This window comes from Panthera tigris, chromosome B4 (assembly GCF_018350195.1).
Source record: "Panthera tigris isolate Pti1 chromosome B4, P.tigris_Pti1_mat1.1, whole genome shotgun sequence".
Classification (NCBI taxonomy): domain Eukaryota; kingdom Metazoa; phylum Chordata; class Mammalia; order Carnivora; family Felidae; genus Panthera; species Panthera tigris.
Window position 1 is genome coordinate 70,582,836 of NC_056666.1, and position 20,670 is coordinate 70,603,505.

A 20,670-nucleotide genomic window follows, 5' to 3' on the forward strand; every position below is an offset into this window, starting at 1 on the left:
TCATATAGAGGCCTTGAGTTCAGTCACTTATAAAATCTAGACAGTTTAAATAACTCATTGTTCTCTCAAGGGTATATCCTTGAAAACAGCTCCCACCTGTGTGTGGACTGTGCATTCCAATGACAGGGGGAGGGGTGAGGAGCATCTGATGGCCCAGGTCTAGCTTGACTGTCAACCGGTGATCATGTCCTCTCCATGACCTCCTCCAACAGTTGACTGGAATCCTGTTCAGGTTGTTGTATTCCTAATGGAGGTTGGTGGCTGCTCTACTGGCCTTATTCCCTTGGGGGTAGTTCAGTCTCCTTGCCTGACTTCAATGCCATGACCCTTGATAGTTTAGCTCTCACCAGCGTGCATGTAATCAAATCCAGATGATGTTCTTCCGCCTTGGAGGCTTAAATGATTGTATCTTTTATGAACCTAGAAGCCCTTGCTCTATCGAATCCCTTGCTTTCACAAATTCCCAGGAGTAGGACTACCCCCATCTCTTATGTGGAAGCATGGACACTTCATCTTCTCTGAGATTTATTTATTTGTTCAAGGCCTCCTTGTGAGAATCACACATGAACAAAAGGGAACTCAGGATAAAAATTTGGTTATGAGGTAGAAAGAAAATACTCCTTTTTATTTTGCCAATGAGAACATAATAGCAAAAATCCCCCAAAAAACCAAATTGTTTCTCCATATTTCTCCTTATTACACATGTCTCTTTTTATTTTCCATTACATATGTAGGAGCATTATATATTTTTAAATATGCCTTTAGATAATTAATCTTGTTAGAATTTTATGACATGCTAGTGGTCCCAAACCTACTGTATTTCCAGGAACGATTCCGAGGTTTTAGGCCATTTTAATTGACTTTAACTAACATTCATAACAGCCAGTCCCTGTGTCTTCCAACATGTACACAGACTTGTGTACCATATTTTTCTTTTCTTTTTTTTAAAAAGTGTTTATTTTGGGACGCCTGGGTGGCTCAGTCGGTTAAGCGGCCGACTTCGGCTCAGGTCACGATCTCACGATCCATGAGTTCAAGCCCGCGTCGGGCTCTGTGCTGACAGCTCAGAGCCTGGAGCCTGTTTCAGATTCTGGGTCTCCCTCTCTCTCTGCCTCTCCCCTGTTCATGCTCTGTCTCTCTCTGTCTCAAAAATAAATAAACGTTTAAAAAAATAATAAAATAAAAAAAATAATAAAAAATGTTTATCTATTTTGGAGACTGAGGAAGAGAGTGTGAGCAGGGGAGGGGCAGAGAGAGAGCAAGAGACACAGAATCTGAAGCAGGCTCCAGGCTCTGAGCTGTCAGTACAGAGCCCAAAGCAGGGCTTGAACCAGGAACCGTGAGATCACGACCTGATCTGAAGTCAGTCGCTTAACCAACTGAGCCACCCAGGCGCCCCCAGACTTGTGTACCATCTTAATGCTTCTGCTTGTTCTAAGGGTCATTTTACCATTACCTTGACCATATATATCGAAGGCGATGTTCCATATAGTCCACGACAAATTTTATTAATAATGTAAATATACACTCGTATTTACAGATATATCTATGACTAAAATAGAAGTCACTTATGACCTTGTCAGCAATATACCTAACCTTCTTTGTGATGCCTTTTGTTATTGTTGACCTATAAGGACTGTCTTCACTCAGTTATTTACAAAAGCCCTCTAAAGGAAAGTATTGTAAAATTCTGAATTCTGTGGCCTATAGAAAAGGTGGCATATAATTTATTCCCCAGACCAGTACACTTAGGAAGGGGACATTATTAATAATTATGTCAGGACAACAGTTATAAGCCACTACTGTCCCAGCCAAACCAAATGTATGGTTATGCTACAGGGCAGAGGCAGCACATTTTCCTGTGACACCTTCAGGTAACACTGAGGTTCTTCGTTTGATTAGCTGGCATGAGAAGTCACTTAAACAGCAGTCAGCTGATGGCGATGTATACATATATATTTCTAGCATTAGGATGGGCACTCAGTGAGTTCACCTTGAAGTAACTTACGGGAAATTTTTATAATGTGATTTAACTCAACATTTGAGTCACACCAGTTCTGTCCTTCACATATTGCAGCACTTTTATTGTGCGTTGCAAGTGAATTTCAGGCAATGTTAACCTGCCATTTTGTTCTAATGACGCTAATGACTGAAATTAGTGCCAGACAATGAGCTTGGCAATGACAGCATAAATGGTACAGTCACATTTCCCTTTTTACTGACTTTATGTTATTTCAGCCAGTGTACACTTAATCCAGTGTTTTATTTACAAAGCACTCTTCAACCGCCAGCGTTACGATTTGACCTTGAAAATAAGTCCATTAGTAATTTTTGCATATATGCATATGTCAAGGGAATTCACATTTAAATTTTCAAGGAATTCTAATTAACTGGTCTTTGCTGTTCTTCGTTATAAACTGCTGGATTAAATAAATCTTAGTTTGAAGCTGAAAGGACTTGCAGCAAAGGGAACCTTGAACAAAGAAAGCCTGTGAGTCTAAAATAAGATCACATTTTCACTAATCACCTAAATAATGGTGGACTTTAAACACCTCTTGGCTTGCTCTCAGCTGTGTCTCTAGTACGAACCATGGCTGATTTAATCGGAACACATTCAACAATATTTGCTCAATGAATGAATAATATTCCTTACAGTTGCTTTAAGATATTCATGGCATGAGTTTTTTACTCTCAAGCATTCTATGCTTAATATCTATTTATCATGTTCTTGACAATGTATTGTGTGGAGAATTGCAAATCTCTGGCTTTCCATAATTATTGATTCAATTAATCAACAAGTTCTGTGGGGTTGTAATTTGCTGTGCTAGTTTCTAGTATTGTTGGCTTCAAGAGAAAGTTTTCCACATTCTGCTTTTAGTTACAATTAACATCCCCCCTGACTTTCAGGTTTGCTCTTTGCTTCTCTTGTGCAGGACAAGAAACCAGATGATAATGATGTAACCAAATCTCCTTTTTTTTTTTTTTTTTTTCTCTATTTAGAGTTTTGGCTAGGGTAATGTTTCTGGTTTCCAAATGAAATCTAAATTGCTATTTTAATAAAAGTGAGGTACAAGGAAAAGTTTAGTAATTAAATCTTAAAAGATTTCTTCCTATACTCAATAACCTACATGAGAGCTACTGTCTATCCCTAGAGAGACAATTTCCAGATGGAAATATATATATATATATATGTATATATATATATATATATATATACATATATATATATATTTTTTTTTTTTGCCACATTCTTTTTTTATTTTATTATTTTATTTTATTTTTTTAATATGAAATTTATTGTCAATTGGTTTCCATACAACACCCAATGCTCATCCCAACAGGTGCCCTCCTCAGTGCCCATCACCCACTTTCCCCTCCCTCCCACCCCCCATCAACCCTCAGTTTACTCTCAGTTTTTTAAGAGTCTCTTATGGTTTGGCTCCCTCCCTCCCTAACTTTTCTTTTTTTTCTTCCCCTCCCCCATGGTCTTCTGTTAAGTTTCTCAGGATCCAATAAGAGTGAAAACATATGGTATCTGTCTTTCTCTGTATGACTTATTTCACTTAGCCTAACACTCTCCAGTTCTATCCACGTTGCTACAAAAGGCCATATTTCATTCTTTCTCATTGCCAAGTAGTATTCCATTGTGTATATAAACCACAATTTCTTTATTCATTCATCAGTTGGTGGACATTTAGTCTCTTTCCATAATTTGGCTATTGTTGAAAGTGCTGCTATAAACATTAGGGTACAAGTGTCCCTATGCATCAGCACTCTTGTATCCCTTGGGTAACTTCCTAGCAGTGCCATTGCTGGGTCATAGGGTAGATCTATTTTTAACTTTTTGAGGAACCTCCACACTGTTTTCCAGGGTGGCTGCACCAGTTTGCATTCCCACCAACAGTGCATGAGAGTTCCTGTTTCTCCACATCCTCTCCAAGGGAATATTTTCTTTAGTGAGAAAATCTATTATAAGATTTCAGTCCTACTCTATTTTAACTGTAGTTCCTATAGGTGTACCATTGCCTTTATTGTTATTTAGGTAACTTTCTCAGGAATGGAGAGGAGTATACTAGACAAAATTTATCTTAGGAGAAGCCAGGGTGACCTACATTCATTTTTTCTTACTCCCATGGTTTGTCATCTCCCTCACCTTTCAGGATATACTAATGCTCTCATTTCTCTTCTCTACCATAAAGGAAAAGCATTTCTGGATTAATTCTGATCTTCATAATTTTTACTTTAGTATTGATCTTAACACGTTTTCCCTCCTTGAAATATTTGAATTTTAACATTCTAATTTTAGCATTTATCTTTGTAAATGGAATTTTAGGCATCATGGTGGAAGTAACCTTTTGCTGGGAGCCACACCAAGCTCCATAACACATGTACATGCTGCCCCACCCCCCCAACCCTTGCCCCTTCAACCCACAGGCCTGTATGCAGGTATGGATATTTTAGCTAAGAAAAAGGCTATGTTGTCTCTATCTTATGACAGAAACTTGAGTTTTCCCTTTAAGTGTTCATGTACCTTCAACAGCTGGATCTTTGTATATGTGAATTCTGCTTTGGTTTTATTGACTGGTCAGTATTGGGAGTAGGTGTAAGGAGACAAAAAGCAATTATCTGTACCATTTGCCTTAAGTAATTTTCTCATGCAAGAAACCAAGAACACATCTGTGAAATAGAAAATAGCGGATAGTAGAGCTCTAATTCATCTTGTTTTCATGGCGGCATAATGAATTATTTCTAAACCATACTCGATTTTCATGTTAGTGTCATTTGCTCCAGGATAATATGGTGTTGAGTTAGACTTTTCCATGATCATTTATTTACAAAAGATCAGAAAGGACATTAACATGGTGGTTTGATCCATAAGGCAATTCTATGGCAAAGTCTTCAGAATATGGGGAGTTAATAGAGATTCAGTGAAGTAAAGTGAAGATGCATGAATTTGGAATTATGATGTACAATGAATTTCTAATACTGTTTTCTATCGCAGGTCAGTTGCTCCGGTTAAAAATGTTTCGAGAGGATCATGGGTCATGGATGACAATGTTCTTCAGCACAATTCTGTTTCTCTTCATATTTTCTCACATCTACAACACGATTCTTCTAATGGATGGGAACATGGGGTAGGTTATCTTTCCCCTTTCTACTGTGGTGAGTGTTATGTTTGAAATTCGTAAAAACTCAACGAGAATTTTTTAGCTTGTAGTAGCCTAACTCTTTGTGATAGTCTACTGTCAGTAAAGATAATCTGTGCATTTTTCTTGCTTAAGACATTTAGAGCCTTTCCTCCAACCAGCTTGTAGTGTTCTACCGTGCTTGTCTTGTGTTCCTTCTCCTTTAGGATATCTCTGTGGAGTAGTTTGAGGGCAGGTAAGAATTTCATTATAGTGACAGAATATGAGAATTGGGAAATCTTACTGACTTGTTTACACTCAGTAAGGCTGGGCTAAGATGAAGGTCTTTAGATTTGCAATTCCTTTGCTCTGCAATGCCTGGTTAAATAAAAGTGTTTGATACTGGTGGCATTTTTTTTTTTTAACTCTCTTGACAGTTCCAACAGAGAGAACTTTGTTATGAATGGGTCATCTTAAAAGTGGGCCACCCTGTATTAAATCCAGGGTTGTGATCTATACTTATCAAATCACTAATCAAATCACTGTGGCATGAAGATGTACTAACAAGTAGACTGTAGATTTTTTTTTTTTAAGTTTCTCCAATTCTCAGTTTGCTCTTAGTAAGGTTTAAGAACAGAATATAAGGAGAAGGGCTTAGCTTACAGCACTAAGAATTAGATTAGTGACAATAATAAACTATGTTAGATATTGTTGTGCAATGAAATAGTTCCCAAGGAGGGTTTTCATCTATCCTTCCCAATAGATTGGAAAGCTAGGTAATATCATTTTCTTCTAAATATAGGCAAGGCAAGATTGTCGGCCTCTTCTGTACTGCAATTGTTTTGATCTTATGTACAGATGTTAGCCAGCACAAAGCTGAGAGGGATAGCTCAATTAAAATTTTTATTTTTTCCCCCCACCATCAAAAGAGATGAACAGTAATGGGAAAGCAGGTTATTTCACAAAGGTTCCTTTTTGGTACCAAGTGGAACGTGAGATTTAGATCAAATGTTCAGGCTTTAAGAAGCTACCGAAATGCTTTGTAGTTGTTTCTTGGGTTTCGAATAATGCCATTTACTGGGTCCATTTTTAAATGATGGAGTCACAGACTCTAACCTAGGGAAGTCAGGACAAGCTTCACCCTTAGCGCAGTGCTGATAGTAATGGAATGGGTAATGGTGCTCTTGGAATTACCCAACACAACTCAGCCTGTCAGAGAGGTGTTGTGCACTGTCAGCACTGGGGCCAGAAGGGGAAGGGACCCATTAAAAACCTTGCATTTTTTAAGCTGTTGCTGAAAATAATACATTAAATATAAAATATACCCTCTTCTTGGAAGTTGACTTCTTTAATTCTTTTTTTTTTTTTTTAAATGGAGCTAAAGAGGTCTTTGCTAACTAGAAGTTTTTATTCTGAGGGAAGAAGGAGATGTCAAGGTAATAAATTAAATGCAATAATGGAAGACCCCTGGCACACTGTAATGCCCTCAGTAGGTAATACTGAAATGAATCTTTCAGAGGGCTAACAGCTGTTAAGCACTCAGTACCACTACTCAATTAAACCTTACAGTGACCCTAAGTAATAGGTTTTTGTATTCTCTCCATTTTACAGATCAAGAAACTGAGGACCAGACATGTTCTGTCACTTGTCTAAAGTTACATTATAATTAAATCTCTATTTTAGACATTGACAAAGGAGGAGTTGGACTATTAAGTAGTGAATTCTGGTAATACATCCTGCTCTTAGGGTGGCACAGAGTTGATTGCTGGTTGATTCTGTTACTCAGTCACTGTAAGTCTATTAGCTTTGCTTTGTATTTTTAATCTTTCAAGCAGAGTTTGAAAATTGAAAGAAGTAGGAGGCATATGCAGAAAATAAGAGAATTTGTATGCGTCTATTTTAACTAAAATTGAAAGTGATTCTCTTTTATTTTCAGACTAAATACAGTATTCCATGTTTTTACTAACTCTTGAACTCCTCACCAATATGCCTCATCCTTTTTCAGAAGGACCTTTTCCTGAGGGGACTTCTTACTGCAATCCCTTTTTAATTTTTTAAAAAATCCGAAGCAAGGGACAAATGGTTTAGTTCTACTAATAAACAAATTAAATCACCATTTATAAAAGACATATTACCAACTTTAATGACACATGCCATTTGAACTAGTGAGTACTTTAAGGTAGGAATGTAAACTTGGAGGAAAATCCATTCCTAGGGAAAATTGATGCATCTGTGCATTGGGGTTCTCCAGGGTTCACCATGTTATTTGAGGCATTGCCTCATCCTTTGTAGGGCAGGGAATGATGGAGCCAGAGGGTGTGGAAAGGATGATAGGCATGTGGATATCATGACTGACTAGTTTTATATCAGAGGATTGCTGGTGGTGAAGAAGAATCCTGGATTCTTTACAATGAGTCTGATTGGCATTGAGGATTCCAGTGTTTCCTGGTTTGTGGCTTCTTTAGGATTTCTGAGAGCATTCCCTAGAGTGATTTGCCTTTTCCCCCCAATTTTAGGATTGATTGTAAAGTTAGGTTCAGCCAGAGTCCTTTGATCCCTCCTTATAGAGAACAAAACCCCTAGGTTTATCTGACCAGAACCTCAAGAGTTTTAGCCAGAACTGGCTTGATGAGAGTCAAGTTGCCTGCTCCTGGTGTTCTCATTGGAGTGAATTCCCTGAAACGTGCACTAGCTCTATGGCATTAGCCATCTCTGGAGAGTCAAGCCAAGAGGCGGTCAAATGGAGAAGGAGAGAGGTAAGTTAGCTGACTGGACTAAAGGGACCAGGGCTCAAGACAGCCCATATGTCCTACTACTATGAGGAAAGTATCCCCCCATTGATTCTCTTTCCACCCCTCTACACCACACCCCACCAAAATGCTGCTGTTTTTGTAACTTCTTTTGTGTTTTAAGTCATCAAGATGAAAGTAAACTCATCTTTCTATAAATGTTTGAGGTTGTGGATCAGGATTCTGCTGTAGTTAAGGCTCCGATCCTTGGCAGAGTTTTTACATTATAGACATTTTATGAGCGCCTTCATTTTTACACATTGGCTGTCTAAGTAGGCTGTCCTACAAAGTCTTTAGAAACGATGGAAAATATAATGCAGACTGATAGACTGTGCATAGCTCTGCATAGCTGAGCTTACCCAGATGTAACAAAAAACCCCAGAGGCCAGGGGCGCCTGGGTAGCTCAGATGGTTAAGCATCTGGCTCTTGGTTTCAGTACAGGTCATGATCTCAGGTTTCTTGAGTTCAAGCCCTGAGTCAGGCTCTGTGCTGACAGTGCAGAGCCTGCCTGGGATTCTCTCGCTCCCTCTGTCTGTGCCCCTCGTCTGCTCATGCTCTGTCTCTCTGTCTCAAAATAAATAAATAAACTTAAAAAAAAAAAAAGAAAGAAAAGAAAAATAAAAATCCCAGAGGCCAAAAATGAAGAAAGATCTGAAAACCAGGGCAGTAAGCCTGTGTAGTGACACTCCGAGGCAGTAACATAGGGGTTTGAATTTACCTCTCATAGCAGGACCAGAGATCAGGATTTGGGCTCGTTTTAGGCGAGAATGGAAACATACACTCCTACCTTCAGTGGTTCTGCAGAGTGCTACAGAAGATGCACTAGAAAATATAACTACCAGCACAGGCAGCATCTAGGAGGCTTGTCTGACAGGCTGGGCTTTGCTTAGAAAAAAGTTCTGAGAAATTCATAACCATAGGCATAATTTTATGGTTTTAATATACATTTTCCTTGGGATTTTAGAACCCACCCCCTAATCCCTGGCCATTCTCTTTTCTTTTCTTCTTCTTTTTTAATGTTTATTTTATTTCTTTTGAGAGAGAGGGAAAGTGCAACACACATGAGTGGGAGAGGGGCAGAGAGAGAGGGAGAGAGAGAATCCCAGGCAGCCTCTGCACCTTCAGCTCAGACCCTGATGGAGGGGTTTAAAGCCATGAACTGTGAGATCATGACCTGAGCTGAAATCAAGAGATGGATGCTTAACCCACTGAGCCACCCAGGTGCCCCCATTCTTTTTTCTAAGTTTCAGGTTCTCCTCATGCACCGTTGACGGAATGCCAATTGGTGCAGCCACTCTGGAAAACAGTGTGGAGGTTTCTCAAAAAATTAAAAATATAATTACCCTAGACCCAGCAATAACACTATTTGGAATATACCTAAAGGCTACAAGAGTACTGATTCATAGGGGCATATGTACCCCAATGTTTATAGCAGTGCTTTCAACAATAGTCAAATTATGGAAAGAGCCCAAATGTCCATCAACTGGTGAATGGATAAAGAAGATGTGGCTTATATATATGATCAAATACTCTTCAGTGATGAGAAAGAATGAAATCTTGCCATTTGCAACAACATGGATGGAACTGGAGGGTATTATGCTAAGTGAAATAAGTCAGAGGAAGACAAATATCAAATATTTTCACTCATGTGTGCAATGAGAAACTTAACAGAAGACCATGGGGGAAGAGAAGGTGTAAAAATAGTTTCAAACAGAGAGAGAGGCAAGCCATGAGAGACTCTTAAGTACAGAGAACAAACTGACAGTTGATGGGGGCGGGCGGGGGGGAATGAGTGATGGGCATTGAGGAGGGTACTTGTTGGGATGAGCACTCGGTGTTGTATGTAAGTGATGAATCACGGGAATCTACTCCCGAAACCAAGAGCGCACTATATACACTGTATGTTATTAGCTAACTTGACAATAAATTATGAAATAATAATAATAAGTTTTAGATTCCTACTTTTCTCTGGAGCCCCCTGCATTTCCAGAATTCTGGAATTCCAGAAAACTTCTAAAATTTTTCTGGTTCATTATATAGAGCAATTTAGTTCTCTTTCATCTCTACTTCTGTCCACTTTGATTTATCTGGGACTTTTCCTTTCATAACCAAAATCACATTAATGCATTTTGCAGTCAAAGGAACCAGGACCCCAAGAGGAATGGTGCTGTGTTCTTGGAATCCCGAAGGGGCTGCTGCTACCGCATTTCAGTTTTGTGTTGTTTTTAAGTTAGCAATTTCCTGTCATTCAATTAATGTTTAATTAACTGTCTCTTGGGAGCGAAAAGGGAAGACAGTCAAAGAAAAAGAGGCAAAGGAATGAGTTAAGTTAAAAATTAGGGTTTTGTGGTAATCCCAGTCCCGCAATATGCTGCATTGTTCCCAAACAGGACTGCAGCCTCAAGAAAGAGACATTAGTAGGAAAGAAACCAGACCATTTCCTATTTCCTTCCACAGTGATGGACTTGCCTTGGTTAAAAATGATTCTAAAGACATTTTTATTATTTTGTTTTATCTATCTATCTATCTATCTATCTATCTATCTATCTATCTATCTATCTGCTTGTTTGTTCATTTTTGGAGAAAAGGAACGCAAGCAGGGGAGAGGGGCAGAGGAAAGAGAGAGAATCTTAAGCTGGCTCCATGTTAAGCATGTCCTACGACCCTGAGATCATGACCTGAGCTGAAATTGAGAGTCAGACACTCAACCCACTGAGCCACCCAGGCGCCCCTAAAAATGATTCTAAATGACTCCCCCCCACCCCCCCAGTTGTTTTGATTTCCTCTGTGTTCAACTAGGTATGTTAAGACCAATCCATTTAGAAATCTCTGTTTGACAGAAATAGAGGTGTGCTCGAGTCCACATTGTGGTCTTTAATTAATTAATTAATTAATTTTCTTCAAGTTTTTATTTAAATTCCAGTTAGCGTTAGTTTCAGGTGTAGAATCTAGTGAGGTTGAGGTCTTTACTGACCAGAAACTGAGCAAGTCATATAGGGCTGGGAAGAGTCTTTTTTTTTAGTGTTTAGATACCTTACACCCTTTGTGACATCATTTTCTGAAGAACTTCTTAGTCATGGAATTTCTACGGCATCAAATGTATAAAGCCCTAATTTAGGAAATGTTTGCCTGGACTTCTCAGATATCTCAATTCCCCAAAGAATAACATGTATAATGTATAAGGAATGAAATGGTACGAAAGCAAGCACGCACGCTCCAGTTCTGTTCATAAAAAGATTCTGAAAACAGCCACTTGGTGGCAGCAAAAGGCATGTTTTAAGCTTAGACTGCCTCACCATGTGGTAGGCAGGTTTTCTCTGAAGAGAATCTTCTTTCGAATTTTTGAAACTTGGGTTGAAATATTTGCCTCCTAATTGTTAGTGAGCTTTCTGAAGAAACCCACCTAGTGATCTCTATAATAAGTACTTATTATGTGATGCACTTGGCCTCTTTATGTTCTAAAACAAGTTTAAATAATAGTATATATAAACACATAGGCACGCATGCACACACACACATATACACACATGCATATATATACATGTTTATAGACTTATTCCAGTATTACAAGGATAAATGTTGTGTTTAGCACTGAGGAAATTAGACACTTGACAGACTGATAAAATTTCCTCTGTGAACTGGAATAACTTTCCACAGGGTGCATCCTACTTAGGGCAGGATATGAAGAAGCTGATGTTTTCTAGTGATAATGACAAAGTTTTCTTCTTCCTAATACACATCTTTTTCCAGAGAAGTGTTACAAATATTAATTAATACATCAATATGTGTTAAGTATTGCCGAGACAAAAATTGAGAACTGAGTGAGACAAAGTGATTTGATTCAGGCAAGTTTGAAAATAAATATTAGCGTTCATATTCAGAATCTGGAAAAAAATGAAGGTAAGAATTTGGTGATGGGTGTAATGAAAATGGAATAGATCGTCTCCGTTCTGTTCTGTTTCTGATCAGTTTTAGTAAGTAAGAACTTATGTGGAGAGCTCATTAAATGTCTGGGTGTGGTAAGCACATTCAGTGGATGTGCTGTAAGGGTGATAGGCCTAGGAGTGGTGACAGGAGGAAATACTTAAAATAGACACTTTCCTAAAATCTGAGATGCATGGCTTTTATGTACAGAGGGAACAACAAAAGCAAGCAAGAATGAGTAGGAAAAAAATGACCAAGCAAGAGACTGGCACAGACTTGTCTACAGGCTGGATGAAATGGTTCAAGCGCTAATGCTCTCTCAAGGGTATGTGCACAGCTGACCTAGACCTTAGCCCCCATGCTCTTCTTATCCTCATTTTGTCAAGAATGACTGTTACTCTGGTCCATCTGTGTGTCCATATGTCATATCAGAAAAGATTGATTTATAGCTTTAGTTTCTGTTGCTAGAGGTGTAGGTTTCGGCCCATTATTTTTCCCAAAGTTGAGTTACACTTTAATGGAAAAATTCAGGGTGAAATTTCACTCCATGCAGTACTTTTCTCCTTCCTATGTCCACTATTTTTAAAACCTTCACTAATGCTTTCAGATTCCTTACTCAAACATTTTTTTCTCTTTCTGGTCACCACTGATCTAGATAGTTACGGCCGTGGTGCATGTTTCTTTCTGTTAAGAACCCTGATTTTCACTTGCTATTTTTCAAGTACAAAGTTGGTGACCTGCTACCATTGTTTACACTGGTAGCTTCCTTTGGAGGAAGGGACGTTTGTGTGTGTGTTTTGTTGTTTTTAAAAGTGCTATATTTATTTTGGGAGATGGCAAGAAAAAATTTAAACGGTCTTTTGTAATGTTAAACACTACAGTTTTTGTATGACCTAAACTAACAACACTATTAATGTCCCAAATTATCCATTTAAATTTTAGTAAATAAAAAGAGAGATCTATTGTTTTTCAAGGGGTGGGCCTAGAGGGACAGATGAAGGATGGAGTCCCTGGGCCGGGTTTAGAAGCTGGGATGGGGGGAAAGCTTGGCTGTAGGTATTCATGAAGTCTGAAAATACTTGAGTCAATAGCTGAAAAGCTTGATTGGCTGCTAATGCAAGGCTGAATGCAAATTCTGCTGGAGTGGTGCTTTACATAATTTGTTGGCTTCATTCTTAATTAGGCTAAACATTGACTTGCTTGTACGATTAATTCACAATAATAGTACAATTAATTACCAAGGCTGGGAGTAAGGGGCCTGAGCTGGTTGCTGAGAATGGGCTGGAGAGAAGAAAAGTTGGAAGTGAATGGCTGGGTCTGGTCGTGGGGGCTGACCCAGTGGGGTGCTGGAGGGAGGGAGGCAGGCTTGGTGAGAGAGAAAGGGAGGGAGGGAAGGGAAAGGGGAGTGGGTGGGGGAGGGTCGGGCAAGGGAGAAGGAGAATTACTTAGCCAGCCAGAGGCAGTATAGCAATAGGGCACAGTTGGCTGCTTTTAATGGTATTGGTTTCGCATTACTTGGTTTTGATAGTACAAAGGTAAAATAGCGCAGCACAGCCAAATTATCACGAGTTTACTGTAAGTGTTGTCTGAATTGATGAAGTTTTAAAACACTAATGAAAAACACAATCGATGTTGCATCCTTATTACTGTGTGCGAGTGCATTATTATCTGTCCAGAATTGACATTGTTTTGACACACTTAAGAGGTGTTCCATGATCCTTGTTTACAGTTGCTTATTTCGACTCTCTCATTAAATAGTTTATCAGCTTGTTACAGGGGAAAAATTCGAATGCGGCAATTGAAAGACCTGGACTTTAGCCCCATCTTAGCCGCTCACTGGCAAAAATAACTTGGAAAAGTTAGACCGTTTCTCATTTTTAAGACATAGGTTGCTGTTACAGGATTGTTACTGGGTTTACTATTATCAACCTCACCATTATTATTGTTAATCTTGGGGAAATGCATGCTTCCAAAGTGGAGAAACAAACTAAACATAATCTCGGTCGCCATTGGCTTTGCTTTGTACGAAGGGCAATGTGTTGTCCTAGAAATAGCATGGACTTGTGTGCTGACACTCTTTTTTGCTATGTGACCCCAGGCAAACTTCACTATCGGAGCCACATTTCCACTGATGCAAAATGGGGATGTTAGTACTGCCTTAAGGTTGTTGTGACAATCAAAGAAGACAATGTGTGCAAAGAGATTGGTGTGCTGCCCACCATGTAATGAGCTCCTAATAAGTGTTAGTTGCTTTTATAATAATAGAAAATATATTTTAGTTTCTCAAGTACTTTAGCTCTCAGTAAGTATTAGTTATAATGATAACAGTAAGTACTTCGGCCATTATAACGAAATGATATAATACATGTCAATGATCTTACTACTTTATTGTCATTACAACTATGGTGATTATTATCAATGTATGCAAACTAGCACTAGTAGGTCTTCAATAAATATTAATTTCCTATACCATAATAGTACATAATACATAATCTTAAATATACTTGCATTATAGAGTCAGATTAGTATATGCAATACATAGCACTCAGTTCAAGTGCTATGAATGCATCTTTATGAATATACATAAACTGTTCCTTATTTTTCATCAATGAAAAGCAAATACACAGAGCTAATATAATATTTAATCGGGATTCAGAAGAGGAAATCAAACATATATTAAGTTACTAAATGATTATTTGCTAAGTTTGTCTTTTTTGAAAAGAGGGAACATTTGGTGAAATTATTGATGATAACATGGGAATTACTGACGTGGCAGTCATGCCTATGTGCATGTGTGTGAATATCCATTATCTAGAGACTGTATAATAATGAATATCTTTAATTTTCATCTCAGTCCCTTTTTCCCAGTGGTGAACATGTAGGAAATCATTACTTTCCAGGCATGAAAAGTTGATGTATATGATAGCCTGAGGCTTACGTTTTATCAGAAGTTATATAGTTTAATTTAATAAATGAATAAGAGGGACCCAGCACGAGCTGAGAAAGTGACATTTCGGTGACAAGTAACCCCCTTTGTCACCTATTAACCCCATAGTTATTCTTGAGAGAATCAGAGAACCAGTAAACAGAATTCTGTTAATAAAACGTTTCATCATTCCAATCGTTCCCTGTCAAGGTAACATCACTTGTAGCACTGTTGTGTTCGCTACTCTGGCTGCTGAGTCAGGAATGTCTACAACTTCTACTCTTGCACCGGATCGGGAGGATAGTGCCTTTCTGTGGTAAAGATAAATGAGCCTCGCTTGTGTTTTCCTCGAGAGGAGAATCTCATTGGAACTGCTTAGCTTCTTTCTATTTCAGTTTCCTTTAGGCTACTGCCAGGGTACCCTGATGTTCTACTTTTTTTTTTTTTTCTTAGAGAAGCAAATGTGCATAAAATACTTGAACAAGTTAGTTACAAAAGACATAGAAAAACATCATATTTAAGTAATGTATTAAATGGATACCCTTACCTAATTGAAAAAAAAACCTGCTTTACATCCTTTACAATAAAAGATTAGTAAAATATACACAAAATATGAAGACAGAAAAGGGGTATTAGATTTTGACTTGTATTTTGTAGACTACATAGTTTAATTCTCTCCCCCCAAAATGCATATTTTAAAAGATGAGGAGGATGGTTCCCAGGGATGTTGCAAAGCATTAAGATGTTCAGCATTCTGTGTAATAATAGAGAAGAATATATACCACATGTGCAGTTTTTTAGGAAAAATGTTAATAGATTTCTTTGCTTCAAGATCATCCATATACTACCTAAATATGCACATTTAAAACAATTTTTTTAATGTTTTATTTATTTTTAAGACCGAGAGAGACAGAGCATGAGTGGGGATGGAGCAGAGAGAGAGGGAGACACAGAATCTGAAGCAGGTTCCAGGCTTTGAGCTGTCAGCCCAGAGCCCGATGCGGGGCTCAAACTCAAGAACTGTGAGATCATGACCTGAGCCAAAGTCAGATGCTCAACCGACTAAGCCACCCGGGCGCCCCTAAATATGCACATTTTTAATATAAAATGTATATTATATGTAATAGTATATGTTACTCAATATACTGTTATACATGTATATGTATATATAATATTTATTAGATAGTCAAATTTATTTATTAAACCATTTTACTTTTATTAGAGAATTTGATGTGCAAACTTAAAGCTAAGCATATAAAATAAATCATTGATCAGGGCACCTGGGTGGCTCAGTTGGTTAAGCGCCGGGCTTTTGATTTTGTCTCAGATCATGATCTCACAGTTCGTGAGATTGAGCCCCACATTGGGCTCTCTGCTGACGACGCAGAGCCTGCTTGGGATTCTCTCTCTTTCCCCACCTCTCCCTCCCCCTCCACCTCCCCTGCCCCTCCCCCTGCTCGTGTGTGTGCATGCACTCTCTTTCTCTCAAATAAATAAACTTAAAAAAATGAATCATTGATGATAAAGTTATAAGTAACTACAGAGAGATAAGAGGTTGTAGCTTATACTGAACCTTACAGTGACATCTTAACTGAATATGTGGATCTACATAAACTGATAAGTAAACAGGATTATATAGGTCTTAAATGAGCAACAGATATGATATGTCTGTTAGGATCATGTTAAGTTAACACAGGGCTCAGCAGAAAGGACAGCTAAGCTACAGAACATCAGCTGCTTAAACAATTCACTTGTCTGGATAGGGTGGCCTTGATTATCACTTTACTACATCATCTAAGGTAAGTCAGTTTAGGGTAAGTTTCTAAAAATTCAATGACCTAAATTAAACTAGTAGAAAAGCTAGATTTGTGCACCTATTTGGGGAATTGCTTCTAGAGACTTTATTACCTAGACTCATCAGGCTTTGGGAGGGTTTTTAATTAAAATTCACAATAGCCATTTTTCCTTATCTTTCGTAGGAGCAAGGTATCAGACACTGTTGATCTGTTTGAGATCAGCCTCATTGATTAAAAGAACATTTTTCAAGTACCTACTTTGGGCACTGATTACCAGTTACAGTTTAAAGACTGATCTCCTTGAGATCAAACAAGTATCCAGAGCTCGTTCAGCTCTGGAGGCAGGTCACAGGCACATTTTTGTCATAGCCAGACAATGAATGATGATGGGTTACAAAGACAAGGTAGGAGTCTAGGGCAAGGAGATCCAAGCCAAGGTTGGCAACCAGAGGTTACCTATCATGGTTAGAGACTAAACTCATAGATTACTTAAGAATCAGCAACAAGGCAGAGCTAAAGTCAGGAGTTTTGGAGAATTTAATATACACCGTGGATCTTCTTCCCCAGCCTCCTAAATTTTGCGTACAGTGTGATGGAGTTTATGGGCTCCATGTTAAAAGCCACTGAAGTTGGTATCTCAGAATTAGAACACTGAACAGGAGGCTCCAGTGATAAGATCCTAAAACTAAGATTCTACCAGTCAGGATAGGTTAGAGTCTGTGTCAGTAACAAACAAATCCAAAATTTCAATGGCTTAAGACAACGAAATTTGTTTTTTACTCACACTACATTTCATTGTGAGTCGGTTGGAGGACTCTGCTTCATCATCCTCCCTCTGGGACCGTGGTTGAAATAGTAACTACATTGTAATGTTGAGAGGTGCTCCTGGAGTCTCAGGGAAGTAATTCAACATTCTGATGGAATGTAACTTCTCACAACTTTTTTTTTTTTTTAACTGTGTAAAAAACATCTTTCTTTTTTTTTAAATTAAAAAATTAAAAAAATTTTTTTAATGTCTATTTATTTTTGAGAGAGACAGAGACAGACTGTGAGTGGGTTAGGGGCAGAGAGAGAGGGAGACACAGAATCCAAAGCAGGCTCCCGGCTCCGAGCTGTCAGCACAAAGCCTGACATGGGGCTCGAACTCATGAGCTATGAGATCATGACCTGAGCCAAAGTCAGACGCTCAACCAACTGAGCCCCCCAGGCACCCCAAAATTTTTTTTTAATTTAAATTTTAGTTAACATACAGTGCAATATTGGTTTCAGGAGTAAAATTTAGTGATTTATCACTTACATACAACACCCAATGCTCATCACAACAAATGCCCTCCTTGATACCCATCACCAATTTGGTCCATCTCCCACCCACCTCCCTCCTTCAACTCTGTTTGTTCTGTATCACTGAGAGTCTCTTGGAGTCTGTTTTCCTCTCTCCTCTTCCCCTTCCCCTCCCCCTGCTTCCCATATGTTCATCTGTTTTATTTCTTAAATTCCACATATGAGTGAAATCATATGGTATTTGTCTTTCTTTGATTGATTTATTTCACATAGCATAATAATACATTCTAGCTCCATCCATGTCATTGCAAATGGCAAGATTGCATTCTTTTTGATAGGTGATTAATATTCCATCATATATATATATATATACATATATGATATATGTATATATATATATATGATATATGTGTATATATATATATATATATATATATATATATATATATACCCCACATCTTCTTTATTCATTCATTAGTTGATGGACATTTGGGCTCTCTCCATAGTTTGGCTATTGTTGATAATGTTGCTATAAATTTAAGGGTGCATGTACCCCTTCAAATCTGTGTTTGTATCCTTTGAGTAAATACCTAATAAGGCAGTTGCTGGATCATAGGGTAATTCTATTTTCCATTCTTTTGAGGAACCTCTTTACTATTCTCCAGAGTGGCTGCACCAACTTGCATTCCTATCAACAGTGCAAGAGGGTTCCCCTTTCTCTGCATTCTCTCCAACACCTGTTGTTTCTTGTATTGTTAATTTTAGGCATTCTGACAGGTGTAAGGTGGTATCTGATTGTGGCTTAGAGTTTTATTTCCCTGATGATGAGTGATGTTGAGTATCTTTTTATGTGTCTGTTAGCCATCTGAATGTCGTCTTTGGAAAAGTATCTATTCATGTCTTCTGCCCATTTCTTACCTGGGCTGTTGTTTTTTGGGTGTTGAGTTTGTTAAGTTCTTTACAGATTTTGGATACTAACCCTTTATCAGATATGTGATTTACAATTACCTTCTCCCATTCCACAGGCTGCCTTTTAGTTTTGTTGATTGTTTCCTTCACTGTGTGGAAGCTTTTGATTTTGATGAGGTCCCAATAGTTCATGTTTGCTTTTGTTTCCCTTGCCTTCAGTGACATATCTAGTAAGAAGTTGTTCTGGCCAAGGTCACAGAGGTTGCTGCCTGTGTTCTTCTCTAGGATTTTGATGGTTTCCTGTCTCACATTTAGGTCTTTCATCTATTTTGAATTTATTTTTGTGTATGGTGTAAGAAAGTGGTCTAGTTTCATTCTGCATGTCACCGTCCAATTTTCCCAACACTGCTTGTTGAAGAGACTGTCTTTTTTCCATTGGATACTCTTTACTGCTTTGTTAAAGACTAGTTGACACACAACTTTGATTAGCACTAATTACTTGGCCCCAACCAAGCACAAGGAGACTGGAAACTGTATCCAGGAAGAATTAGGATATCAGGAAGCACATAATCGCTTCCTAGTTGAGGTAAGAGTGGCCGCATATGGTAGTCAGTAGCATTATTCCAGGTACATGGTATGATTGCAGTTCCCAGCCTCCTTCTGCACTTTCTAACAAACAGTGTCTTTCTTCCTATAAAGGGGATATATATATATATATATATATATATATATATATATATATAATGATTTTTACAAAATCATTGTAACTATGATGTGACAGAAAAGGAATGAATGAATTTCACATCAAAATCTGATTGATGTGTATGCAGAATCTAATCTAGTTGTATGCAGTGTTAATATCATATGGCCAATCAGGTAATTAAAAGCACAGTAATTGATCAGAGAAATCTATTTGATAGCAGGAAGGAATGGTTTCAAGGTATTATTGATCGATTGATAGTTAACATGCTCTGGTTCAGTTCTTGTGTACCTCTAGTATACATTTTGATTTGGTGAATATATTCATTGTGTTGGGTGTTTCTCATGTCATGTCTGTTCTGAACACTTTCAATGTCATCTATGATTATTAGAAATAAATGAGTTGAGTTAGTGGATTTAGGAGAAAAGACACTGGTCAGTGGGACCTTATGAAGATACGGGTAAATATATAATTTGTCAGAGAAATTATGAGATGTTTTGCCTTCTTATGTCTACAAAATTGAGATAAGTCAAGAACACAGCTGGAATTTGATCAATTAGAATAGAGAATCCAACTGAGGCTGAACTTATGCACTCCTCCTGGTTGCCCTGGCAACAGGGCCCCCTTTCCATGCTAGCAATATTATAGTGTGAGTGAAGAAATAATTGGAGGTACAGAAATATTTGTTCAAGTCAATTCCTCCTTTTGGGAAAGTTAAGGAGGAGTTTGCTAAAGGCAAAAGATGAGGTCATGAGAGGGGAAGAATTTGAATTAAAAAAGAAAAAAAAATAATTAAATTGAACCTGAGCCTGAAAGCTTCTGGGCATAGCACTGCTCATAGCAATGTTTCTTCCCGACTTTGGTTGAAGGCAGAGTAGATAGTAAATCACATGGTTGCATATCTACGTTATCTCTTCCATTGTAGCCCAGGAAGAGCACTGGACTGGGAAATTGTGACCTGTATAATTGGCTTGGATTGGAGCCATCTGCTTTGTGGATTGCTCTGCCTGCTCTTACAGCTAGCCAGGAAGTTCTCATTTGCCCAGAAGGGTTAAGAGGGAGTCAAAACAGCCTTGCCCATATTTTTCCTGTGAATTTAGCTTACTTTGTTTTTAATGTTGTCCTTAGGTGTATTTTATCCGTGCCACATATATCTTTCAAATTCTGCTCAATAGTCTCAGCCTTTTCTCCTTTTATTAAATATATGTCGACTGTGCA

At 38.2% G+C, this 20,670-nt stretch overlaps 1 protein-coding gene across 3 annotated transcripts in view; it reads left to right on the plus strand.

Annotated features, from left to right (window-relative positions):
- The window catches only part of TMEM117 (transmembrane protein 117), a 483,475-nt gene that overhangs the window by 85,805 nt on the left and 377,000 nt on the right, over positions 1-20,670 (plus strand). For all 3 annotated transcript variants that reach the window (XM_042992135.1, XM_042992137.1, XM_042992136.1), the window contains exon 3: positions 5,003-5,135. In XM_042992135.1, coding sequence (XP_042848069.1) covers positions 5,003-5,135 — 133 coding nt within the window. The remainder of the gene's footprint in view (positions 1-5,002; positions 5,136-20,670) is intronic.